The 26779-nt window shown below is 43.9% G+C and overlaps 1 protein-coding gene across 4 annotated transcripts in view; it reads left to right on the top strand.

Annotated features, from left to right (window-relative positions):
* CCDC102A (coiled-coil domain containing 102A) overlaps positions 1-26779 on the top strand; it is a 175852-nt gene that overhangs the window by 70675 nt on the left and 78398 nt on the right. For all 4 annotated transcript variants that reach the window (XR_004539245.1, XR_004539244.1, XR_004539246.1 and 1 more), the window contains 2 exons: positions 5112-6289; positions 18519-18736. Coding sequence is in view for 1 of the 4 variants with exons in the window: in XM_033942379.1 (XP_033798270.1) it covers positions 5705-6289; positions 18519-18736 (803 nt within the window). In the remaining 3 variants the exon portion in view is untranslated. The remainder of the gene's footprint in view (positions 1-5111; positions 6290-18518; positions 18737-26779) is intronic.

Genomic DNA, 26779 nt, shown 5'->3' with positions numbered 1-26779 from the left:
CTGCCCACCCTACTGACCCATCCTCTTAAGTCTATACCTAGCGACCGATATTCCAGTTCGACCCTCGTAGGGATCCCACATAGGTATCCCATTTATTCTTAAAGTCCAGCACGCTGCTGGCCTCGATCACCTGCGCTGGAAGCTCATTCCAATGGTCAACCACTCTTTCTGTGAAGAAATACTTCCTGATGTCGCCATGAAATTTCCCGCCTCTGAGTTTGAGCGGATGCCCTCTAGTGGCAGAGGGTCCCCTGAGAAAGAAGATATCATCTTCCACCTCGATACGTCCCGTGATGTATTTAAATGTCTCAATCATGTCTCCCCTCTCCCTACGTTCTTCTAGAGTGTAGAGCTGTAGTTTGTTTAGTCTCTCCTCGTATGAGAGACCTTTTAGCCCCGAGATCCTCCTGGTGGCCATCCGTTGAACCGATTCGATTCTAAGCACATCTTTACGGTAATGTGGCCTCCAGAATTGTACACAGTATTCCAGATGAGGTCTCACCATGGTTCTGTACAATGGCATTATGACTTCAGGCTTCTTGCTGACAAAGCTTCTACTGATGCATCCCATCATCTGCCTTGCTTTAGATGAAGCCTTCTCCACTTGATGGGCAGTTTTCATGTCTGCACTGATGATTACTCCTAGGTCTCGTTCCGCCGAAGTACAAGTTAAAGTTTCTCCATTCAAGGTGTAATTTCTGCATGGATTACCGCTACTGAGGTGCATAACCTTACTTTTCTTCAGTGTTACTTGCCGAATTTAACTCTTTGGGATTCCCAGTTCAATTTTATCTACTTATTTTTTGTTTCTAACTTGTGAGCCCTTGTTTTGTATTTGGTGAGGGTCTAGCTTAAAATGTTTATTTGAAATGCCTTAGGCCAGTGGTAGGCAAACTCATTAGTCAAAAGAGCCAAAGATCAGTAGTATGACGATTAAGATTTCTTTTGAGAGCCATATTTCTTTTCAAGAACCATGTTTTTAGGAGTCAGTTTAAACTAGCTACTAACATTAAATAAAACCAGATATCATAATAATAATAAATTTTATTTATTGACAAAATAATCTTTTTCTATCTTTTGTCGTTTCTGCTTTAATCATCTTGTCTTCATTCACTTCTTTCTAGCCAGCATCTAGCCTCTCTGTCTTCCATGCAGCATCAGCCTCTTCCATGTCTGCCCTCTCTCTCTGCCCCTACCATCCACTGTCTGCTCTCTCCCCGTTCCATATGGCATCTTCCTTCTTTCTATGCTCCTTCCATAAACTGTCTATCTTGTACCCCTTCTCTACTTTGTACATGATTCATTTCAGCTCTGCCACCTCTCCATTTTTCTCTGTCACCACCCCCTCCCCTATGCTCTGGAATCTCTCTCTTCTCCTTTCCTTCCCACCCCACGGTCTGGCATCTATCTCCTTCCCTTCCCTGATTCCCTGGCATCTCTCCTTTCCTTTCATTTATCCCTCCCCATCCATGCTCTGACATCTCCTCCTTCTTTTTCCCTTGGTCTGACATGTCTTGGCATATCTCCCTTCCTCTCTTCCCCCATGCCCTGGCATCTTTTCTTCCCTCCCTTTCTTCCCTCCAAGCCCTGGCATCTTTTCCCTCCATGCCCTAGCATCTCTTCCTTCCTCCCTCTCTTCCCTCCATGACCTGGCATCTCTTCCTCCCGCTCTCCCTCCCTTCCTCTCTTCCCTCCATGACCTGGCATCTCTTCCTCCCGCTCTCCCTCTCTTCCCTTCATGCCCTGGCATCTATTCCTCCCTCGCTCTCTTCCCTTCATGCCCTGGCATCTCTTCCTCCCTCCATGCCCTGGCATGTATTCCTCCCTCCCTTTCTTCCCTCCATGCCCTGGCATCTCTTCCTCCCTCCCTCCTCTCCATGCCCTGGCATCTCTTCCTCCCTCCCTCCCTCTCTTCTCTCCATGACCTGGCATCTCTTCCTTCCTCCCTACCCTCTTCCCTCCATGACCTGGCATGTCTTCCTCCCACCCTCCCTCCCTCTCTTCCCTTCATGCCTTGGCATCTCCTTTCATTCCTTCCTTTCCCTCAAGTTGGGTGCAGCAATTCTCTCCCCCTCTGCTCCCTTTCCTCCTTCTGTCACCCCATCCCCGGTCGGCAGTTCAGCCCCTAAGCAGGTGCTCCAAGGCCTGGCATCATGAACTTCTTCAAGCAGCAGCAGCATTCACAATGTGCTGCTGTTGCTGGCTTCGGGCCTTCTTCTCTTTTGGGTTCTGCCTTCATGGAAACAGAAAGTAGGCAGGACTCAGCAGAGAGGAAGGCCTGAAGCCAGCAACAGCAGCTAATTGTAAACACTGTTGCGGGCAGTGACACTGCAGAGGGAATCACCAGCAGAAGGCCGCGAACTGCGAAGCAGCCTGTTTAGAGTGCTGCGGCTGCCGACGAGTGCTGGAGGGAGGTTTGTCAGTCATCTCGTGGTGGGAGGGTCGACGGGGAGGGCCTGGGACGATGATGGGGGGGGGGGCGGGCAATGACTGCAAATCCAGCAAAGGTGAGGGAGATGCCCAAATGGCCCTAAAGCATCGCACTGGCGGGCCCCCCTGACCATTTTGGGCCCTATCCTTTAATCTGGCTCTGATGGAGCTGTTCTCACAAACTGCTGGCAGCTGTCCCGAAGCTTCCCCTCTGCGGCGATCTGCCCTGTCAGAAACGGGAAATTGCAGCAGAGGGAAAACTTCGAGGCAGCTTGTGAGAACAGCTGTTGTATCGGGGTCCTTCTGTGCAGGAAAATTTTGGTTACTGGCAGAGCCGCACTCAAGGGGCTAAAGAGCCATATGCGGCTTGCAAGCCACGGTTTGCCTACCACTGCCTTAGGCCCATAAAATTATCTTTGAGTTTTAAGCATGGAGATGCAAGGAAGAAAATTAAAACTGTGGTGATGGGGATGCAAAATGCGCTTCACTGCAGGGACAGTGAGGGGATGGAGATTAATCTTTGTCCTCGCATCACTCTAGTTGGAAGGAGCTTCTGTGTATAAGATTTGAGCAAAACATTCCAGATCAGCAAGGTTTACTGTGGTTTACAATGGTGCAAATGTCAATTAAGGGCATTTGAGAGACCAGAGTCTCAGAACTATTAAATTGAAAACATAGTGAAAGCCTCCCCTCTCTCATTCATCTCAGATCCCTAGCTTAGTGCTGGACTGTTGTAATGAGTGTATTTATGTAATTGGTAGGATTTCTGAAGGGAAAAGGGAGAGACAAGCCTGAAGATTTAGGGATTAATTAAGGACAGTAATTTCCCTCCTACTGCTAGTATAGACTAAAAAAAAAAAGTAACACTTCAGCCTCTTTCAATAAAATAATGCATGGAAATAAACTTTGTAAAGGTTAATTTAAAAAGATAATAATAGCTATACTGGAGGGGGGTTGGAAGGAGGGAAAGACAGATTATAAGATTATATTGTATGTATATGAAGATTTAATGGAAGAAATGGCATTACAATTAGTACTATTATTCTGGGGGTGGGGTCTGAGGCAGAGCTTGGGCAGGGTCTAGGGCAGAGCTTTTGCCCCCCAAACAAAAAAGCATTCCACTGCCTATGCCCCAATATGTTTGTATTCTGAACATTTTTGTACCTAAGTGTTATGTAAATGTTAGTGTCCTCTTTATAGACGTATCCTCACATGTAATGTCTGAAGAAAATATATGTATACAGATGTCTTGATGACATGCAAATGAAGTGCATATTTCCTGATCAGAATGATTATTTGCTGCCTACCACTGTAGACTGAAATGGAAGATTTATTATCCTGAGGGATGCAAAAGGGACTAATGTTTAACTGAGTTCGACTAGCAGTGTTCATGTGTACTCCTCAGCCTGTACAAACAGGCCATTTTCATATGCAAGGTACATACACTGTGTTTGAAGATAAAATTATGTGCCTTAGAGCAGTGGTCCCCACCCTGTCCTGAAGCACCACCAGGCCGATCGAGTTTTCAGACTAGTCCTAATGATGTTGCATGAGAGAGATTTGAATATAATGGCAGTGACAGGCATGCAAATCTGCTCCATGCATATTCATTAGGGCTATCCAGAAAACCCAATTGGCCTGGTGGTCCTCCAGGACAGGGTTGGGGACCACTGCTTTAGAGCCCTATTTTAGAAAGAACATAGAAAGGTGAATTAAAATGGGCAGGTCAGGATGTGCAAATCCCTATAGGTACTGCTGATCGTCCCCACCCACTGCTGATCGTTCTGAAGTTCCTGTCACCACCTTGGATATTAACCCCTTCCCTCCTGGACATAAGAACTCTTCCAAGAGTGCCTCACAAGCATGGGAACCCCCTCCAACAGTAACCCCTGATGAGGATATTATCTTTGAACCCAACACCCCCTCCCTTGATCCCACCCTTGCTCCAAGCAGGGGTTTCCTGGTTGTATAGTAGGAGCAAGAATGATTCCAGGTTCAAAATGGCATATGTGACCCCTAATAGTTGTCTTGTGGTATTGCTAGGGGTCAAGCAGCCAAAGTAATTTTGGGGAGGTGGGCTGCATTGAACAATGCATAAATTAAATATAAACATGTAATCTGTTGAAGCCTGCCCGGCATTGGGCTTGCTTTCAGCCTCTGTAGCTGTCATCAAAGCTCACTCCAGCTATGAGCTCATTTAAGTTTTGCTCTGATTCCATCTTTTTCTATATGAGTGTTCCTCTGTGTTTATCCTGCACATACTTGTAAATGTGTACATCATGATCCTTCAGAAGGAAGTAAAAAAAATCTGGATTACTGGTACATCATTTAAACAAGAGTTTTGCTTAATACTTATCTAATAGACATCAAGAGGGTGATTCTTGTAGAGAGAGCATCAAAATTTAGGTGCTTAGAATGGGTATGTTAATGCTTAAATGCCACTAACCCTTCTAGATGAACTCTCCACCCTTCTAAAGGCCAATGAAGTTGAACCCGTTCAACCAGGAGAAGAAGGGCTGGGATTTTATTTTAAAAACTTTCTTATTCCATAAAAAGGGGAATGCATCTCATCCTAGACCTAAGGGTAATGAGTTTCACAAGTGCAAGAGTTTGTAGAAACATCTTAAACAATGTAATGTATTCAATTTACTTCAATGCATTTTTTTTTTTTTTTTTCTCAGGTCACCCATTCTCTTCAGGAAAAGGATTTTGGGGCCAAATGAGAAGATGATCCATAGTGTGTGACAGACAAGAGAGAAGATTAAAGGGGAGGTCCCATTGAAGACATCTCCTAATCTACACATTTTGGAATGCTCAGCTTCAGAGAGGGAACTTCTGGATGTTCTCACCCTGTCCTTAGGATTTTGTTTTTCTACTCCTTGATTAGAAATACTGAATGATAGATTTTGATGATTCACTACTATGAAGTCAATAATTTCTTCAGAGCTCCATTGCTTACACTGGGAATGTCAGAGTGGACGAATCTCAGGACTCAACAGCTGAATTTGAGAGCAGCCTGTTATCAAACTTAAAAGGAAAGATGAAGTATGAACTAGTAGCAATGCAAGCTCCCCCAGACAAGCTCATAATCCACCCAAGCCTCTACTATAAATTTGTTTAATACATCATGAATAAATCATTAATTCCCACTTTATCCCTCTGTGCTTGCCAAAATATTTATGCAGCTGAGCTCTTGCTTTAAGATAAGTATTGCAAATCAACTTCTGTGAGCTCTCTGCACTATATTCCTTGAATAGACTGACTGCCTTCCATCATGAGTCAGGACAGCAGTACTAGCCCTCAGCTAGTGGATTCTCCTCAACTTGGTAAAACTAGCCCACTAAGCATGGAGAGCCCACAGCCAGAGCAGACGTGGATTGCAAATTCGCTGTCTCCTTCCCGAAAAAGCCTCCTTCCTTCCCTAGGGTCTCCACTGCCTGTGCTGGCCACAGCGTGCCTGGATGGGGACTGGGAGAGCAGGGAAGAGCTCCGCCTGCGAGAGTTGGAGGAAGCACGAGCTCGGGCAGTGCAGATGGAGAAGACCATGCGATGGTGGTCAGACTGCACAGCAAACTGGCGGGAGAAGTGGAGCAAGGTGCGAGCAGAGCGCAACAAGGCACGGGAGGAGGTGCGGCAGCTGAGGCAGAAGCTGGAGACCCTCACAAAGGAGTTGACCGGCATTAAGCGAGACAAGCAAGAGGTCTCCAATGAAAATGAACAGTTGCGGCAGGAACTGTCTCAACTGAGGGGGGATGAGAAGGAACTGGACAATCGAGTGACATCGGAGAAAGAGAATGAAGAATCTCCAGAAGAGAAGCCTGTGAGAAGCACAGGGACTGACAAGATCTGCAAAAATAAGGTGACATGGGAGGGGGCAGAGGGAAATCAATACAGCGAAGCAGGGGATGGGTAAAAAAGAAAAGGCAAGGAAAGAGCAGGAACTAAATATGTGGTCAAAAAGAATTTGTCTTCCATAGCATAGCTACATGCAACTCAGTCTAAGCTGCTAGAATAAAATTGAACTAGGCCCAATAAAATGCTAGAGGTTTGGCAGGCAAATATCAACATTGGAGACAAAAAATAGCCGACAGGCAAGGATCTTGCATAATTGGAATTGTTGAAGCTGGGTGAGATCTGTTTCATGAATGAATAATAATTAGGGCAAATGAATTCCCATTCAAAAAAGATAACAGATTTCTGTCTTAAAATGAGACCAATTGAGACCTCAGTGGGGATAGGAGAGAAGAATAGAAATAGGAGCAAGAAATAGGAGCATACAAACAACTAAAGTATATTAAATTACAACAATTACATTACAAACAACTAAAGTATATTATAAGCTACCCTATTTTAGGAGCACATAAATATGTCAATATTCAGCCTTGTGAAATTTTAAATATCTATTATTGCATTCAAAAATTTTTTTATCAGTTTTTAAACAGGACTTAAGAAGTGTCACTCAAGGTTCAGTTATCCTCTCATTGCCATGAGCTTTCCACAGCCACCTCCTCATGTACTCTTTTAATATGATTTATAAACAGCATTTAAACGCCCCATAACTCTTGTTAAACTTTAAAGAGTAAATAGAGATAATTGCACTTATCTTTTAACCACATTCTGTCCGTTGACCGGGGGGGGAAAATTCTGACATGTTTCGCCAAAACAAGTAGCGGCTTTCTCAAGGATTTCCCCTCTTAATGCCAAGACTCACTGAATGCCTCCAGAGTTAGGACATGCAACAACTAAGCATATTTGTCACTTCCCCTTAATGACAGTGTTCCACACAGACGTCTAATAAATAAACTGAGTGCCCTTGGGATGGGTCCCAAAGTTACGGGCTGGATCAAGAACTGGCTGAGTGGAAGGCGACAGAGGATAGTGATCAATGGAGATCGCTCTGAGTAAAGGGATGTTACCAATGGTGTGCCTCAAGGTTCTGATCTTGGGCCTGTTCTTTTTAACATTTTTATAAATGCTGAAGGGTTGTCGAGTAAGATTTGCCTCTTTGTGGATGATACGAAAATCTATAAAAGAGTAGACACGCTGGATGGTGTGAATAACATGAAGAAAGACCTGGCAAAGCTTGAAGAATGGTCTGAAATTTGGCAGCTAAAATTTAATGCTAAGAAATGCAAGGTCATGCATTTGGGCTGCAAAAACCCAAAGGAACAGTACAGAATAGGGAGTGAAGAGTTTATGTGCACGACAGAAATGCGAGACTTGGGTGTGATTATATGTGATGATCTTAAAGTGGCCAAACAGGTTGAAAAGTTGACAGCGAAAGCTAGAAGGGATGCTAGGTTTCATAGGGAGAAGTATGGCTAGGAGGAAAAAGGAGGTATTGATGCCCCTGTATAAGACTTTGGAGAGACCTCATTTAGAATTTTGTGTACAATTCTGGAGGCTGCACCTTCAAAAAGATATAAAAATGATGGAGTCGGTCCAGAGGAAGGCTACTAAAATGGTATGTGGTCTTCATCATAAGGCGTATGGAGACAGACTTAAAGATCTCAATCTGTATACTTTGGAGGAAAGGCGAGAAAGGGGAGATATGATAGAGACGTTTAAATACCTACGAAATGTAAATGCGCATGAGTCAAGTCTCTTTAATTCGAAAGAAAACTCTGCAATGAGAGAGCATAGAATAAAATTAACAGGTGATAGGCTCCGGAGTAATCTAAGGAAATACCTTTTTTATAGAAAGGGTGGTAAATGCATGGAACAGTCTCCCAGAAGAGGTGGTGGAGACAGAGACTGTGTCTGAATTCAAAAGGGCCTGGGATAGGCACGTGGGATTTTTCGAAAAGAGAACGAGATAATGGTTACTGCAGATGGGCCGACTAGATGGTCCATTTGGCCTTTATCTGCCATCATATTTCATGTTTCTATGTTTAAAAGTTATAACAAGAGCTATGGGAAGTTTAAGTACTGTTTATAAATCTATTTAAATTATATTAAAAGAGTAGATGACTTATGAAGAGATGAGTGTGTAAAGCTCATAGCAATGAGAGGATAACTGAGCCCTGAGTGACACTTCTGAAGTCCTGTTTAAAAACCGATAAGAATTTTTTGAATGCAATAATAGATATTTAAAGGCACTCTATATATTATTCTTAGAAAAGATAGATAATTCAATTTGGATATTTCTTAGAATAAAGTTTCTTCTGCCACGTATTTTGATTGAAATAACCTAAGTTATATGCATATCTCTGGAGCTAGGTGCACACGTGCCAGCTGGCATAAAAGCTTATGCCTAACTTACAGGCATGTATTTTACCTTTTATGCTACTATTTTATGATGTAAAGTAGGTGCTTATTTTCTGGAGGTGAAGCATGGTCTAGTGCAGGGGTGTCAAAGTCCCTCCTCGAGGGCCGGAATCCAGTCGGGTTTTCTGGATTTCCCCAATGAATATGCATTGAAAGCAGTGCATGCAAATAGATCTCATGCAGATTCATTGGGGAAATCCTGAAAACCCGACTGGATTCTGGCCCTCGAGGACCGACTTTGACACCTGTGGTCTAGTGGTACAGCTGCTGCCTCAGCATCCTGAGGTTGTGGGATCAAATCCCAGCACTGCTGCCTATGACCCTGTGCAAGTCACTTAATCCTCCATTGCCCTGGGTACAAAATAAGTACAGTGGTATGTTGGATTACGAGCATAATCCTTTCCAGGAGCATGCTCGTAATCCAAAATGCTCATTTATCAAAGCGATTTTCCCCATAGGAAATAATGGAAACTCGCTTTGATAGGTTCCCACCCCCCCTCCCACCCCCGAGGCCAGCAGCGCTGCTCCCCCCCCCCCACGAGAACTGGCATTGCTCCCCCGAAGGCCTCCCCCCGCGAAACGGCACCCTCCCCCGCCGCTATCCGCACCCCCCACCGCCATCGGGCACCCCCCCCCCGCCGCCATCGGACACCCCTCCGCTGCGACCTGAGGTCCCCCCAACCCACCCGAACCCTCTTCTTACTTTGCTGTAGCCTCCGCAGCGGCACTGCACCAACATGTCCTGTGCGTGGTGCCGGTGCCTGAAGATCTGCTTCCTGTGCTAGGCCTTGAGAGTTCACGTTCGACGTGAACTCTCAGGCCTTGAGCATGCGCACATGTTCAAGGCCCAGGGTGTCGGTTCGCGGGGGGGGTGGGGGGCTCGCAAATCAAAGCGCGCTCGGTTTCCGAGGCGCCAATTTTGTGAATGTTTTGCTCATCTTGCAAAACACTCGCAAACCGGTGTATTCATAAACCGAGATACCACTGTACCTGTAAATATGTAAACTGCTTTGAATGTGTAACCACAGAAAGGCAGTATACAAGTCTTGTTCCCTTTATAGAATAGGTACTTACTAGGTGCTAAGTTAAGAAATACCCATAACTTTTATGTTTAGTGGCTGAATACCATCACTTGAGACATGATGGGTTGATATTCAAAGTGATTTAACTGGCCAGAAATGGATCCTGGCTAGTTATTATAAAATAATTTTTACTGATGACCTTATAGCAAAAAAAACCCAACAGAACAGCACAATGCATGTCATCCATATACAAAACTCCAAACAACCCCCTATTCCCCAGCCCAACCATCCCCACCCTTGCCCAATTACAGAAAGAAAATCATGAGACACAATTTTGTAGCCTTCACTTCCCCAAACACAAAATACCCAATCTCCTCTAAATAACCATCCCCCCCTTCATCTTAAAGAATAAAGCTCCTAATAATGGTTACCCATCAAATTCTATAGTATATAGAAACTAAGTAAAGCCCCTTCCCCCTATACACAGGATATATAATAAACCACTGAGGCAAAAACAATCCCCAACTATAGGGGATCCTGGCTAGTTAAATCGCCTGTTTGGTGATAACCGGTCATTTTCAGTGGCACGTAGAAACATAGAAACATGATTGATTAGTACCTCCAAAAATGATCAGTTATCACTTAAAACAAAATCAGCTATTTTGGGGACGTTCTGGGGGTTGGAGTTGACATTTGACTGGTTAAGTGTTGATATTCAGCACTTAATTGGTCACAATAACTGCATTGCATAAAAGTCAGTTTTATTTTTTTTTTTTCAGTCTTAGTTTATTTAAATTTTGAACAATAAATAGTACAATGCGTACCGTAACATCTCAATAAGTAGAGAGAAGTATATAATCAGTCATAAAGAAGGAAGGGGAGGAGAGGGAAAAACATACAGGCACAAATTGCCATCGAAATGCCTAAATCAAAGAGTAGTAAACAGTGTCAAATCTTATTATATGGAATAGAAAGAAACAATTTCAAAGAGGACCATTTATGCAGAAAGACATGCATGGAATCAGACTTTTTCGCTAGGTAAGACTCATGTTAAACAAACTAGATTCCATCATTTATCATGAGATAGTTGCTTCAGGTCTTTCCACGAATCACATAGTATTTTGATAGCAATAGCCAGTAAAGTATCCAGTAGGTTACAATCATCATCAGAGAGGTGATCCTTGAAACAAATACAGTGATGCCTTGGAATCCGAACTTAATCCGTTCCAGAACCCTGTTCGAGTTCCAAAGCGTTCGAGTTCCAAGACAAGAGAGGGTGAGATCCAGAAGGCCTTGAGCATGCGCAAATGCTCAAGGCCCAGCAGCAACCCAGCAGAAAACTGGCGGCAGGCACTTTCTAACACCGGCGGCACACGGGTAAGGACAGGGCCAGTCAGTGGGGGGGAGGGGGGGAAGGAGGCAATCACGAAGGAAGGGAGCAGCTTCAGTGGCCTCAGGGGGAGAAATACTGCCGGTTCCCGGGGTTGATGCAGGGTGTTTGGATTCCAAAGCAGAGTTCGGATTCTGGGACAAATTTGCTTGAATTTTTAATTTGGATTCCAAATTGTTCGAGTTCTAGGGCATTCGGATTCCGAGGTACCACTGTACTTTAACAAAACAGCTGCATAGGAACAAAGGTAAAGAAGTATGAAATATGATACCAATTGTTCACCAAACTTTAGACCAATAATCTCTAGAGCAATGGTTCTTAACCCTGAGAGAGATTTGCATACTTGTCACTTCCATTATATGCAAATTTCTCTCATGCATATTCAATACGGATATCTTGAAAACCCGACTGGCTGGGGGGTCCCCAGGACAGGGTTGAGAAAGAGCAATCATATAACATATGCTTAAGAGTTCCTGGGGAAAGGGAGCAAGACCAACATGCGTCAGAGAGAGCTCGATTAATATGTGAGGACTTAACAGGCATCTAGAGAGCTCTATGAACTAGAAAATATAAAGATTGACAAGTAGAGGCTGATCTAGAGGATTTAAATGTGGTACGCCAAAGACGATGCCAGGAGTGATCCGAAATGTCCTGACCAATATCCAAGGGCCATTGTTTCTGAAGTCCTGACAAGTGTGGTAAGAGAGCCAATTTAAAGTATTAATATAAATTTGAAGCCACATGACCACCCAAGAAGATAGTGGTACGCAGCTGGTAGATAGCTGGAGAAGAAAGTAGAGATGAAAATGAGATAAAGCTCTTGCGCAGCGCTGATCTCAGCTGTAGCCAAGCGAAAAATTGAAGAATGCTGGTGTAGAAGGACTGAGGTTGAGATAGACAGTAAAGAATGACACTGGATGGTTTCCCAAGGTTATCCACGGGGATGAGAACGGTGATGAATTCTGTCACTGTTTCATAAAGAAGCTACAAGGAAAATATGTAGAAATGTTCCACAACAGTTTAAAAAAAAAGCACAGAAAATAGATAGAATAATCAAGATGGGAGGTAAGAAGACAGCTACTGTGTGAGGGTATGGAGAGGCAGAGAGAGTGTGATGCAGCTGCACTGTCAGCTCTTTAGACATAGTCAATCATGATTGAGTTAGAGATTACAATTGCTTGTGTGTGTACTCTATGGGGTAAATTCAGGAAATAGCACCAAAATGTATCTGCTAAGATAATGTGTGCTGAGTGTGAATTCTATAATGGCAATTCCATACAGAACTACTGTTGTAGAATATGAAGTCCGTATCTACGTAGCTAACATTAGGCGCAAGCACTTACAGTGGTGTAAGCAGGCCGATGTTAGACGCGCTGGAGCCCAGGGAAGAAATTAAAAAGCCCTTCCTCCCCCAATTTCTTTCCCCCTTGCCCCCTCCCCTGATTTCCCCACTTACCAAATGTTCTTCCATTCATCATCTGTCCCTTCTTCCCTCCCTCCCCACCACCCTGGGTCCACCAAATGCCCTCCTATCCAGCATCCCTCCTTTCATTTTAAAGTCAGCTGTTCCAGAGGGCCCCAGTAGCCTGGGATGTCCTTCCCTTCTCCCCACCCGGTTCTGAAGCCTCCCTTACCTGTAAAAATGCAAGGAGGTCACCAGTGTGGTAGCGATTCTCGAGCGCTGCCCACAGCATCCTCTACACCGTTCCTTTACTGCGGTCTGTCCCCCTCTGACAGAACTTCTTGTTTCCACTTGGGTGGACTGCAGCAGAGGAACAACTTCACCTTCCTTGAAGTTGTGTGTTGTAAAATTTGAGCACTGTAAATGCAGTTCAGGTTGACAGCATTGCCCTGTAGTTTGTTGGCTGGCTCAGGTAACATGAGAGCCTGTTGAGAGGGAGGCACTCTACCAATTTCTAAGCCATTTGGTATTCATTATATTCCGCTTTCATCTATCAAAGAAGAGATGCTGGATATGAGAAATCCTGCATTTCTTGTGGTAAGAGCTGTGGCATAGAATGCTGGCCTGAACAAATCTATTCTGTCTGCAATAAGCCACAATAATGAGAGCTTCAGATCTTGAAGAAATAGTGATTGAGTATATATAGGATTTCCCCCTGCACACAAAGAAAAATTAGCAATGCGTTGAGATCATAATATTGGAATTCTGGATCATATTTGTAATAATCCTTGCCAAATTCAGTAACTTTGCACTAGAGGGTGAACAGGAAAGTTTTGAGAAGCTTCTGGTGGTGGAGCATCAGCTTTTGATGACGGAACTGAAGTTAGATGCCTGGCAGCTCTTTCTTGCAATACGCTCCAGGACGATCTGAAACTTACACTGTCAAAATTGGCGGTGGTCTTGCACTGCCAGGAAAAAAAAATGTCATCATTTACTATTTTACTATACAAACTGATCATTTTCAGAAATTGGGAAATGGTAGAACTAGATGACATGAATTAAGGTTGTAGGATGCTAGACTTAGATGTAACATCAGGAAATACGTTTTTTATGGAAAGAGTGGTTGGTGGATGCCTGATATGTAGTCCTGGGGGAGATTCAAAAAATATGGAATAAACTCAGAGGATCCCTATATAGAAAGTTTGGAATCAAAGCAAAATGAAATGACCTTCCCGCTTCAAACAGGACATAGAAGGGCTGTAAGTTGCACAGATCAGGTACAACTCTGGCTGCCTTGTTGGGCAATCTGGAAGGACTATACAGGTCTTTAATTTGCTGTCATTTACTATGCCACTATCATTCTATGCTGAAGGACCATGCAGCCAATTTGTGTATTGGCAGACACTGCCAATCTGTGCTGACAACAAAGAAGGATGCCTGCAGTGCTAAGGGAATCACAGAGGAGACCCCATCTCAGGCATGTGTAAGCATCATTAAACAAATGTGCTTTTGTCCTTGTGAGTGTTTTGGTATGGCTTGACTGTAGCCAGGACACTGAAATACAGACTTTATGTTATGATAACTCTCTGGGTTTATGAAACCTCTTTATCTATCTGTATTTCCCCAAAACAATCCCAATCCAAATCCCCTGTGCCCATAGGAATACTGCCAATCAAATAGACCAGAGTTGGTGTTAGCAAAATTGAGAATTTCTTTATATTTAGGGTTACCAGACGTCCGGATTTATGTCCAGATGGCTTTTCAAAACCCGGCATTTTGTTTCAGTTTTGAAAAGCAGATCGCGCCGGGAGGGGGCATCTGCATATGCAACACGGTGACGTCACATGTGCATGCGCGTGACATCATCGTATCGCATCATGCATGCTCGGATGCCCTCCCAATGAATGAGAACAGGCTGAGGGGGCGTGGCTAGGTGGCAAGGCTGGGCATGGTGTGACTGTGTCCGGGCAGGGTTGGGTGGAACTGGGTGGGTCTGGGGCGGGTCTATGGGTCCAAATTTTACGTAAGTAAAATCTGGTAACCCTATTTATATTGCAAGTGGCAAATAATATTAATTAGGTCTAGTACAAAGACCAGCTAGAAGGTATAAGGAATACAATTACTCACCATTGCGTTGGATTATTAGGAAAATAAACACTTGTTTTCTGTACAGGCTATATCTATTATATATTATTATATCTATTATATATTATATATTGATTTGAAGAATTCTAATTTTAATTAATATCTAAATTAAATAAATATTTATATCATATCTTAAAACTTGCTGAAATCATATATTTAATATTATCCTATTATAAATTAAATTTTATGGATGCAATGAATTGTTCAATCATTAAATTTAGTAAAATTGAAAAATAAAAAAAGAAATACCTCTTATCCCTACAGCCACTCTCTTATCTTCTATCCCTTCTCTTCTCCTAACAGCCATCTCTCATTCTAAAAATGTAACTTCCAAACTTGATCTAAATCTTATTGAAAACCATGGTGACGGAGTTAAAAAAAGCGTAGGATGAACACAGAGGATCTAGAATCAGAAAATAATAGTAAATATTGAAGAACTAAGGCCAGTACTAGGCAGACTTGCACGGTCTGTGTCTGTTTGGGGGAGGATGGGCTGGGAGGGTGTAGATGGACTGGAGTGAGCTTTGACTGAGACTTCAGTAGTTGGAATCTAAGAATAGTACCGGGCAGAGTTTTAGATTCTTGCCCAGAAATAGCTAAGGAGAAGAAGAAAAAAAAAAGCCAACAAATTTTTAGATTGAATCAGATTGGGCAGACTAGATGGACCATTCAGGTCTTTATCTGCCATCATCTACTATGTTACTATGTATAGTTTCTTTGCAGAGAATTGCAGTATATAAGACACTGTATTATATTGTATTGTTAGCCAAAATCTCTGCCTGACAGCAGACCATGAACCTCTGGAGGCTCCAGGCGGTCTAATTTTCATGGCTCCAGGCACTTTCGGTAGTTCAAGTTTCAAGGTTTATTAAAAATTTGATAAATCGCCTATACAGAGTTTCAAGGTGGTGTACATAAAAAAAATAAGTAGGTTTTGTTCAAATCTGTACACATAAAGCGTCACAAATAGGACATATAAACTTACAGATACAATAGGAAAGAGAAAGGGAAGAACTGCAATTTCAAAATAGGAAAGAAAACATTAAAGGTAAGAACAAAAGGAAGGGTAGAGTTAAATTACTTAGTACTATTAAAAACCTATCAAAATAGCAAGTAACTGAAAAGATGGATGTGCGCAATGTATAGATATGATTAATGGAGGGAACAGATAGAAGGTGATGGGAAGCAGAGTGTAGGGATCTAGAAGGATTGTAGGGTATTAATAGTCTGAATTCAGGACAATTAGTAATATAGGTTTTAAATATCAAAAAGAAAATTTTATATGTGATCCTGTGACCAATTGGTAACCACTGAGCCTTTATTAACAATGGGGTTACATGGTCATATTTTTTTTTGAGTTGGTGATAAAATTAATTGAAGTATTTTGAATAATTTGAAGGCAACACAGCTCTTTCTGGGTAATGCCCTTGTATAGAGCGTTACAGTAATCAAGGCTGGAAATTATCAATGAATGAATTAAAATGTTAATAGATGTGGAGTCCAGAATTTTTGACTGCGTGCGGATCATTCTCAATTTGTAGAAACATTTCCTAACTACAGCACTGATTTGTTTGTGATAAGAAAGATTAGAGTCAAAGATAACACCTAATAATTTTATTGAAGTAACTGTTTCCAGTAGGGTTGATTTAATTTGGATAGGGCAAGAAAGCTCAATTCCCTTTCTGTTTGCAAAGAGCTTGGAATTTGACATCTCGATATTCAATGATAGCATGTTTTCGTTCAACCAGTTACTGATTTGTTCCATTTTTTTGTTAATTTCCTGTATCTCTGTAGGATTTTTAGGGTTTAAAGCATGTACTATTTGAATATCGTCGGCATCAGGGCTGTGGAGTCAATAGATAAATCCTTCGACTCTGACTCCTCAGTTTCTGGTACCCACTACTCTGACTCCGACTCCAGGTACCCAAAATTGTCTCTGACTCCAACTCCGACTCCACAGCCCTGCCAGGGCTGTGGAATCAGTAGATAAATCCTTTGACCCCCCAACTCCTCAGTTTCTGGTACCCACAACTCCGACTCCCGGTAACCATAATGTCTCCGACTCCTCAGCCCTGGTCTCTGACTCCAACTCCAACTCCACAGCCCTGGTCAGCATAGGCATAGATAGAAAAAATGATTGATTGGCCTAGTTTTAGAAGCGGTGCAAGAAAAATGTTAAAAAGCAAAGGTGAGAGAATTGATCCTTGTGGAATCCCAAAAGAATTCTGAAACTGATTAGAAGATGTTTTATTAAAAGTAACTGTAGAATAGCGATCAGTTCTCAGGAGGAGCCTCCTCTCAGAGATCCTTCCACAGATCTAGACAGTCTCAGGTCCTAGGCAGAGCCAAGCCTCCAGTTCTTATTCTGCTCCATCCTCCAAGAAAGCACAATGATTCTAGGTTCCGAGCAGTTCCCCTGAAGATAGGGGGATGGCTCTCAGAGTATGTAGAGGCCTGGGTGCAAATCTCAGCAGTTACAAGCTTAAATTCACCCAGCCCTTGACAGACTGGTTTGTGGATTCCCCTGCGGAGCGACCAGGGAAAGCAAGCAAGGTTGCAGCTACAATTCAGAGGCTGTTAGATGTTCAGGCCATAGAGTGTGTGCCGCCTAAAGTTTTGGGCTTGGGCAGATACTCCATGTACTTCATTGTGCTCAAGAAAGGCTCAGATGATTGGAGACACATTCTGGTTCTTATGCACATCAGTGTAATGCTGAAAGTTCCACGCTGTAACATGGAGACAGCATGATCAGTCATGGTGGTAGCACCAAGAGAATTTCTGGTCTCTTTGGATTTGACAGAGGCCTACCTGGCATATCTCCATATTTCTGGACCACAGAAAGTTCCTGAGATCTCATGTCCTGGAAAACCATTACCAATTCTCGGCCCTTCTCTTTAGGCTGGTGACAGCACCCCACATGTCCTCCAAGGTGATGGTGCTAGTAGCAGCTGCCCATCTACGGTGGCTCACGCCGTCCAGGTCCTGCAAAGCCTAGTGAATTTCTGAAAAAGCCAGCTGGTCCAGTCCCAATCCCTGGAATACCTGGGAGTCTTCATTAACATGGCAGAAGGCTGTGTCTATCTTCTAGAGGCACACAGACAGGTTTATACTCGGATATCAAACAAACCAAGCCCGCTCCTTCTGCTACGTGGCACTACCTCCAAGTGTTAGACTCCATGGCAGCCACAGTAGATGTGGTTCCCTAGGCGAAGGTTCACATGTGTCCTCTCCAGAACACGTTGCAATCATGGTAGTCACATCAATTGAACTCTTGCAGATGTCTCTGCTGTGGAACCCGGAAGCTCCATCCACAGGCATTATCAAGGGGCATGACCCTCAGAATAGCCTTGTGGGTAATTGTGACAGTGGCTGTCAGCCTGTTCGGCTGGGTGGCTCACTGCAACAGACACCCAGCCCAGAGACGTTGGTCAGCCTCTCAAAGAAAGTGGTCAATCAACAGATGGGAGCTTTGAGACATTTGATTGACGTTGCATAGGCTGGAGAAGAGTCTGGAAAGACCAGTGGTGTAGCAAGGATGAGAGGTGCCTGGGGCAGTGGTTCTCCACACTGTTCTCCACCCCCATCCCATCTGTTCCTCTCCTGCCCCCTTCTCTTCCCCATACTTCTTTAACATTCCCAGTTGCTTGGTGATTTTAGCAACAAAGGTAAGAAAAATTATTTTTTTCATTTCAGTAATTAAAACATGTCAGTTTTGAGAATTTACTACTGCTGTCTGCATTTGCCACTGTACGAGTATAGAAGGAAATGTGAGGGGGGATGCTTTATGCAATTAAAAATTGTGCAGCCCTGATAAAAAGACATAATTGCTTGTGATCATCTCACCTCTTCTCTGTTCCTGTAGGAAATGGAGCTGATGGAAACATTACTGAAAAGTAAACAGGAAGGACTGGAATGCTGGGACCAACGAAACTCGGTCAGTTTGCGTACCTCTTTCACTCGTCAGGAGAGAAATCGACTATTCTGGGATGATCTTACAGTCATTGAGGAAGACACTACCAAAATGACTGCCTTGAAGCTCAGATTGGATGAGTCCCAAAAAGTGCTGCTCAAAGAAAGAGAGTAAGTGCTTCTTGTGACATCACTTCCTGCATAATAGTTGGACATTAAGGACATAACCTCCAAATCTGCACTATGTTCACTAAGCACAAGTCTCCCGAAAATCAGAATAGGTCTTTTAAGCAATACAAGCGAGTCTTCTAAGCTTTTCCACAGAGTTCTAAAAAGCATGGGTTTGTGTTTTTACGTGCTGATTGATATCAACAGTATGGAGGTAATTTTATGAAGTCCTTTTTTTGTGCATATAATCCCCCTTTTACAAAGCTGTAGTGCGGTTTTTAGCTCCGGCTGCAACGTTCATAGGAACTCTATGTGTGTCTGAGCTGTTACCACCAAGGCCGGCGCTAAAAAACGCACTACGGTTTTGTAAAAGGGGAGGGGGGGTGAGCGAGATGCAAGTATACAAATGTAAAATATATCACTACTAATGCCTTTGCTCTAAAAATAAAAATATCGAAATTTCCTGTAAAACTTTTTATAAATAGTGTATATTGTGGTCACCTACAACACGGTCAAATCTGAATCAGATGTAAGGACCACGATATTCAAGTGACCTTCACAGCACAATATTGTTCCATTCCTCCTTTGCTTTTCAAAAGTACTAAACCAATCCAAACTGTTTGTATATCATGAATGATCTTATACAATTCACCTGGATAACAGGAAGAAAATTAGTACACTTCTCTTTTTCTGTACTGCAATTGGAGTCCCACTCTCAATTCACCCTTGAATTTGGTTCCTCTACATCAGCCGTTTTCCAACACGTGTCAATGTGTTCCAAATCTTATAGATTAAATCTTTTATGTTATAAGTTCTTTTATCTTTTATGTTATAAGTTCATTCATTCTTCTAATCAGTTTACTGTCCTCCGACCTAAGCTGGATTTCAACTTTTTTCCTCAGGGAGAACAACCCTAGGAGAAACTGATAAATATACCCTAATAGTGCCATTTATTTATTTTTAAATATTTTTATTATATCTTTTTCTTACTCTTTGATCAGCTGCAAGCCATCTCCTGGGATACAAATATAAAATGCCACATAAAATACTCCCACTCCTGCATAAAAGTATGCATGATAAGAATGTGCATAATGTTTTTAACTTTATTTTTATTCAGTTTTAACATGTTTAACTGTAGCATCCCACACAATGCCCACTCAGTGTATATACTGTACAGCACATTCCAGTAAGCCTTTACAGTTGACCTACTTTTCTCCTTAGCTTCTACAACCACATTTCCTCATTTACAGTTTTTATGTTAGTATAGTGTGGATTTGCCTTTTTCTCTTCCCTTAAGGCAGTAATGTCCAAAGTCCGGCCCGCGGGCCAGTTGCGGCCCGTCCTTTACTTCCATACGGCCCCCAGAGACACGGCTGATCAATGTCTTTCTCTGTGTCTGAGCCATCGCACATCCCCGCCCCCGCTCTTTTCTATGTGCCTGGCGCCGCCTACGACGCGGGAATGCAGAAGGATTTGAAATCTGCATTCCTTCTCTCACCACACAGCCACCTGTAGCCCCATGTAGAGTTGACCGAGGAGATCTACTTCCTGTTTTAGTAAGTGCAATTTTATCCATAAAGCCCTGTTGCTTCATATAATTCCATATATATGTATATAATGTAATAAAAAAAAGTCCAGAAAGCAGCGCCGAGAGGTAGAAGGGGAGGGGCGGCGCCGGGACCTCCGATAACAGTGGGTCCTTCCTTATCCTGTTTCTAGGGACTTTTGGGCCTTACTGCTATAAGAACATAAGAAGTTGCCTCCACTGGGTCAGACCGAGGTCCATCTCGCCCAGCGGTCCGCTCCCACGGCGGCCCATCAGGTCTGCGACCTGTGAAGTGGTTTCTGACCACTTCTATAACCTACCTCAAGTTCTATCTGTACCCCTCTATCCCTTTATCCTCCAGGAACCTATCCAAACCCTTCTTGAACCCCTGTACAGAGTTCTGGCCTATCACTTCCTCCGGAAGCGCGTTCCATGTGTCTACCACCCTCTGCGTAAAAAAGAATTTTCTAGCATTTGTTCTAAACCTGTCCCCTTTCAATTTCTCCGAGTGGCCCCTAGTGCTTGTGGCTCCCCTCAGTTTGAAGAATCTGTCCTTATTCACTCTCTCTATGCCCTTAAGGATTTTGAAGGTTTCTATCATGTCCCCTCTAAGTCTCCTCTTCTGAGGGAGAACAGCCCCAGCATTTTTAATCTGTCAGCGTATGGAAAATTTTCCATACCTTTTATCAGCTTAGTCGCCCTCCTCTGCACTCCCTCGAGTACCGCCATGTCCTTCTTGAGGTACGGCGACCAGTATTGAACACAGTACTCCAGGTGCGGGCGCACCATTGCGCGATACAGCGGCATGATGACTTCCTTCGTCTGGGTTGTGATACCCTTTTTGATGATGCCCAGCATTCTGTTTGCTTTCTTTGAGGCTGTCGCACATTGCGCCGATGGTTTCAGTGATGAGTCGACCATCACCCCCAGGTCCCTTTCCAGGTTACTCACCCCTAGCAGTGTTCCCCCCATTTTGTAGTTGAACATCGGGTTCTTTTTCCCTACATGCATGACTTTGCATTTCTCTACGTTAAAACTCATTTGCCACTTTTTTGCCCAGTCTTCCAGTCTCGTTAGGTCCCTTTGTAGGTCTTCACAGTCTTCCGTGTTTCTAACCCTGCTGCAGAGTTTGGTGTCATCAGCAAATTTGATAACCTCACATTTTGTCCCCGTCTCCAGATCGTTAATAAATATATTGAATAGTAGAGGTCCCAGTACCGACCCCTGCGGAACTCCGCTCGTGACCCATTGCCAATCTGAGTATTGGCCCTTGATTCCAACCCTCTGTTTCCTGCCCGCTAGCCAGTGTTTGATCCATCGGTAGATATCCCCTTGCACCCCGTGGTTCCACAGTTTTTTAAGTAGCCGTTCGTGAGGTACCTTGTCGAAGGCTTTTTGGAAGTCAAGGTAAATGATGTCTATGGATTCACCCTTATCCATCTGACTGTTTATTCCCTCAAAGAAGTACAGCAAGTTCGTGAGGCATGACCTTCCCTTGCAGAAGCCATGCTGGCTCCCCTTCAGTTGTCCATTGTTTTCTATGTGTTCGCAGATTGTGTCCTTTACCATTGCTTCCATCATCTTTCCAGGAACCGAGGTCAAGCTCACAGGCCTGTAGTTTCCCGGGTCACCCCTTGATCCCTTCTTAAAGATGGGCGTGACATTTGCTATTTTCCAGTCCTCTGGGATCTCCCCAGTTTTTAGGGAGAGGTTACATATTTGGCGAAGATGAGGGCCCAGAAGATAGTGTTCTCAGAGATCCTACCAGTACCGAGGGCAGATGTGAAAAGGCAGGAGGAACTACAATCAATAAATACGTGGATGAGGAGATGGTGTGAGGAAGAAGGATTCCACTTCGTGAGGAACTGGACGGCGTTCTGGGGCAAGAGCAAGCTCTACAGGAAAGATGGACTGCACCTGAGCGCAGCAGGAACTAGACTCCTAGCAAACAACGTCAAGAAAGGAATAGAACAGGCTTTAAACTAAGAAGAAGGGGAAAGCCGACAGTTGACAAAGGGTCGACGATTCGGAAGACGGTATCCTGTGAAGATACCGAGGGGAAAAATGGCTGGGAAGGAACAAGGGACAAACTGCAGGAGTCGACTAACCTAGAAGAAGTGGTTACAATGTCTGCAGCAAAAGAGAAGAAAATATGGACCGAAGCACAGGGAAAAGAAAGGAGGACAGCAAAATACCAGGATCTAAAGTGCATATATGCTAATGCAAGGAGCCTAAGAAACAAAATGGGGGAACTAGAAGCCTTGGCCAGCGCAGAAGACATCGACATCATTGGAATCTCTGAAACATGGTGGAATGAGGAAAGCAAATGGGATACAGCACTACCGGGATACAAGCTCTATCGCCAGGACAGAACAGGACAAAAAGGAGGTGGAATAGCCCTATACATAAAAGAAAGCATACAATCCACACAAATGGACACAGCAGAGACGGCCAGCAAGCCGGAATCTCTATGGGTTAAAATACCGGGAAGGAAAGGGCCCGAAATAAAGATGGGCCTATTTTATCGCCCACCGGGGCAAACCAGAGATATCGACGAGGAAATGGAAGCCGAGATGAAGCGTGAATGCAAAAGCGGCAAGACGGTTATTATGGGAGACTTCAACTACCCTGGGATAGACTGGAGGCTTGGAAGCTCGAAATGCGCTAGGGAGACAAAATTCCTGGAAGCTACACAGGATTATTTCATGGAACAGCTTGTTAGAGAACCGACGAGAGGAAATGCCACTCTGGATCTAATCCTAAATGGGTTAAGGGGACCTGCAAAGGAAGTAGAAGTAGTGGGACCGTTGGGAAACAGCGATCATAATATGATCAAGTTCAAGGTTGAGGTAGGAGTGTCAAAAGGCAAGAGATCCATTGCGACAACTTTTAACTTCAGGAAAGGAAACTACGAAGCAATGAGGGAATTGGTAAGGAAGAAACTTAGGAACACTTCCAAAACATGGCTAACGGTAAATCATGCCTGGTCCTTCTTCAGGGACATGGTGAGTGAGGCGCAAAATCTGTATATCCCCAGATTCAGGAAGGGGTGTAAAAAGAATCGAACAAAAGACCCGGCGTGGATAACCAAAACAGTGAAGGAAGCGATAGGCAATAAGAAAAAATCATTCAAGAAATGGAAAAAGGACAAAACTGAGGGGAACTGGAAAGAGCACAAGAAACATCAAAAAGAATGTCACCGTGAGGTTCGGAAAGCCAAAAGAGAGTATGAAGAGAGGCTAGCCAGGGAAGCAAGAAATTTCAAACCATTCTTCAGATATGTTAAAGGGAAGCAGCCGGCTAGAGAGGAAGTGGGACCGCTGGACGACGGAGACAGGAAGGGAGTGGTGAAGGAGGAGAAGGTAGTGGCAGAAAGGCTTAACATGTTCTTCTCGACTGTATTTACAAACGAAAACACGTCCAACATACCGGAACCTGAGCAATTCTTCAACGGAAGTCAGGCAGAAAAATTAACATCCATAGAAGTGAGCCTTGAGGACGTTCGTAGGCAGATAGAAAAACTAAAAACTGACAAATCCCCGGGTCCGGATGGCATACATCCAAGGGTTCTGAAGGAATTAAAGGAGGAGATAGCGGAACTGCTGCAGCAAATTTGCAACTTATCCCTGAAAACAGGCGAGATCCCGGAAGATTGGAAGATAGCCAACGTTACGCCCATCTTTAAAAAGGGACCAAGAGGTGACCCGGGAAACTACAGGTCGGTGAGCTTGACTTCGGTTCCGGGGAAAATGGCAGAAGCACTGATAAAAGAAAACATCGATCAACATTTTGAAAAACATGAACTTCTGATAACCAGCCAGCATGGTTTCTGCAAGGGAAGATCGTGCCTAACGAACTTATTGCACTTCTTCGAAGGGATCAACAAACGGATGGACAAAGGAGACCCCATAGACATCATATATCTAGATTTCCAAAAAGTCTTTGACAAGGTGCCCCATGAACGTCTACTCCGGAAACTGAAGAACCATGGGGTGGAAGGAGACGTACATAGATGGATCAGAAACTGGTTGGAGGGTAGAAAACAAAGGGTAGGAGTGAAGGGTCACTACTCCGACTGGAGGAGGGTCACGAGTGGTGTCCCGCAGGGCTCGGTGCTCGGGCCGCTGCTATTTAATATCTTCATAAATGATCTAGAAACAGGAACGAAGTGCGTGATAATAAAATTTGCGGATGACACCAAACTATTTAATGGAGCTCGGACTACAGAGGACTGCGAAAAGTTGCAAAGGGACTTGAACAAATTAGAAGAATGGGCAGCGAAATGGCAGATGAAGTTCAACATTGAAAAATGTAAAGTATTACATGTGGGGAGCAGAAACTCGAGGTACAACTATACAATGGGAGGGATGTTATTGAATAAGAGTACCCAGGAAAGGGACTTGGGGGTAATGGTGGACATGACAATGAAGCTGTTGGCGCAGTGTGCAGCGGCCGCTAAGAGAGCGAATAGAATGCTTGGTATAATCAAAAAGGGTATTACAGCCAGAACGAAAGAAGTTATCCTGCCGTTGTATCGGGCGATGGTGCGCCCGCATTTGGAGTACTGCGTCCAATATTGGTCGCCGTATCTTAAGAAGGATATGGCGTTAGTCGAGAGGGTTCAAAGGAGAGCAACACGTCTGATAATAGGTATGGAAAACCTGTCATATTCTGAGAGATTGGAGAAGCTGGGTCTCTTTTCCCTGGAGAAGAGGAGACTTAGAGGGGATATGATAGAGACTTACAAGATCATGAAGGGCATAGAGAGAGTAGAGAGGGACAGATTCTTCGAACTTTCGGAAAATAAGAGAACAAGAGGGCATTCGGAAAAGTTGAAAGGGGACAGATTCAAAACAAATGCTAGGAAGTTCTTCTTTACCCAATGTGTGGTGGACACCTGGAATGCGCTTCCAGAGGACGTTATAAGGCAGAGTACGGTACTGGGGTTCAAGAAAGGATTGGACAAATTCCTACTGGAAATGGGGATAGAGGGGTATAGATAGAAGATTACTGCACAGGTCCTGGACCTGTTGGGCCGCCGCGTGAGCGGACTGCTGGGCACGATGGACCTCGGGTCTGACCCAGCAGAGGCATTTCTTATGAAGTGTTTCTGCTATTTCGTTTCTCAGTTCTTTTAGTACCCTTGGGTGGATGCCGTCCGGGCCTGGTGATTTGTCGCTCTTTAGTCTGTCTATCTGTCTGAGGACATCCTCTTTGCTTACCTCTAGTTGTACCAGCCTTTCGTCGTGTTCTCCGTTTATAATCACCTCGGGTTCTGGGATATTGGATGTGTCCTCTCTGGTGAAGACCGACGAGAAGAATTTGTTTAACCTTTCAGCTATCTCTTTTTCCTCCTTTATCGCTCCTTTCCTGTCTCCGTCGTCCAGTGGTCCCACTTCCTCTCTGGCTGGTTGTTTCTCTTTCACATACCTGAAGAAGGGTTTGAAGTTTCTTGCTTCTCCTGCCAGTCTTTCCTCATATTCTCTCTTTGCCTTCCTGACCTCTCGATGACATTCTTTCTGGTGTTTTTTGTGCTCTTCCTGGTTTTCCTTTGTTGGATCCTTTTTCCATTTCTTGAAGGATGATTTCTTGTCGCTTATCGCCTTTTTAACTGCAGATGTTATCCATGCTGGGTTTCTAGTTCGATTTTTTTTGCACCCTTTCCTAAACCTTGGGACGCACAGGTCTTGTGCCTCGAGCACTGTGCCTTTAAGCAGTGTCCAGGCTTCCTTTACGGTCTTCACCTTCCCTGAGTTGCTGCTGAGCTTTTTTCCTACCATTTTCCTCATGTCTTTGTAGTTTCCCTTTCTGAAGTTGAGTGCTGTCGTTGTGGTTCTTTTCACCTTTGATGTTCCCATGTTTAATTTGTACTGGATCATGTTGTGATCACTGTTCCCTAATGGTGCTATTACCACCACTTCCTTTGCGGGTCCTTCTAGCCCGTTGAGGATTAGGTCTAGAGTGGCATCCCCTCGCGTTGGTTCTGTGACCAGCTGCACCAAGAAACAGTCCCTTATCGCCTCTAGGAATTTAGTTTCTCTTGTGCAATTTGAGTGCCCAATGTCCCAGTCTATTCCCGGATAGTTGAAATCCCCCATAACCACCACCCTTCCACTTTTGCACACCTGCCTCAGTTCGGCCTCCAGTTCCAGGTCGTTTGCTTCTGACTGTCCTGGTGGGCGATAGTACAATCCCAATTTGATGTCAGCTCCTTCCCCTCCTGTCAGCTTAACCCATAGTGACTCTAGACTGTCTGCCCTTATTGTTGTTTCTGTTCTGGATGAAGGAATGGAGTCCTTTATATACAGTGCTATTCCTCCCCCCTTTTTGTGTGCTCTGTCCTTCCTGTAGAGTTTATACCCTGGAAGGGCCACATCCCATTTGTTGTCCTCTGTCCACCATGTCTCTGTGATTCCTATTATGTCTATGTCCTTATTTCCGGCTATAACTTCTAGCTCCCCCATTTTAGTCCTTAGGCTCCTAGCATTTGTATATAGGCA

This window comes from Geotrypetes seraphini, chromosome 4 (genome assembly GCF_902459505.1).
Source record: "Geotrypetes seraphini chromosome 4, aGeoSer1.1, whole genome shotgun sequence".
Taxonomy (NCBI): Eukaryota; Metazoa; Chordata; class Amphibia; order Gymnophiona; family Dermophiidae; genus Geotrypetes; species Geotrypetes seraphini.
The sequence above is the reverse complement of the archived record's forward strand: the minus strand, read 5'-3'. Positions and strand labels throughout refer to the sequence as shown.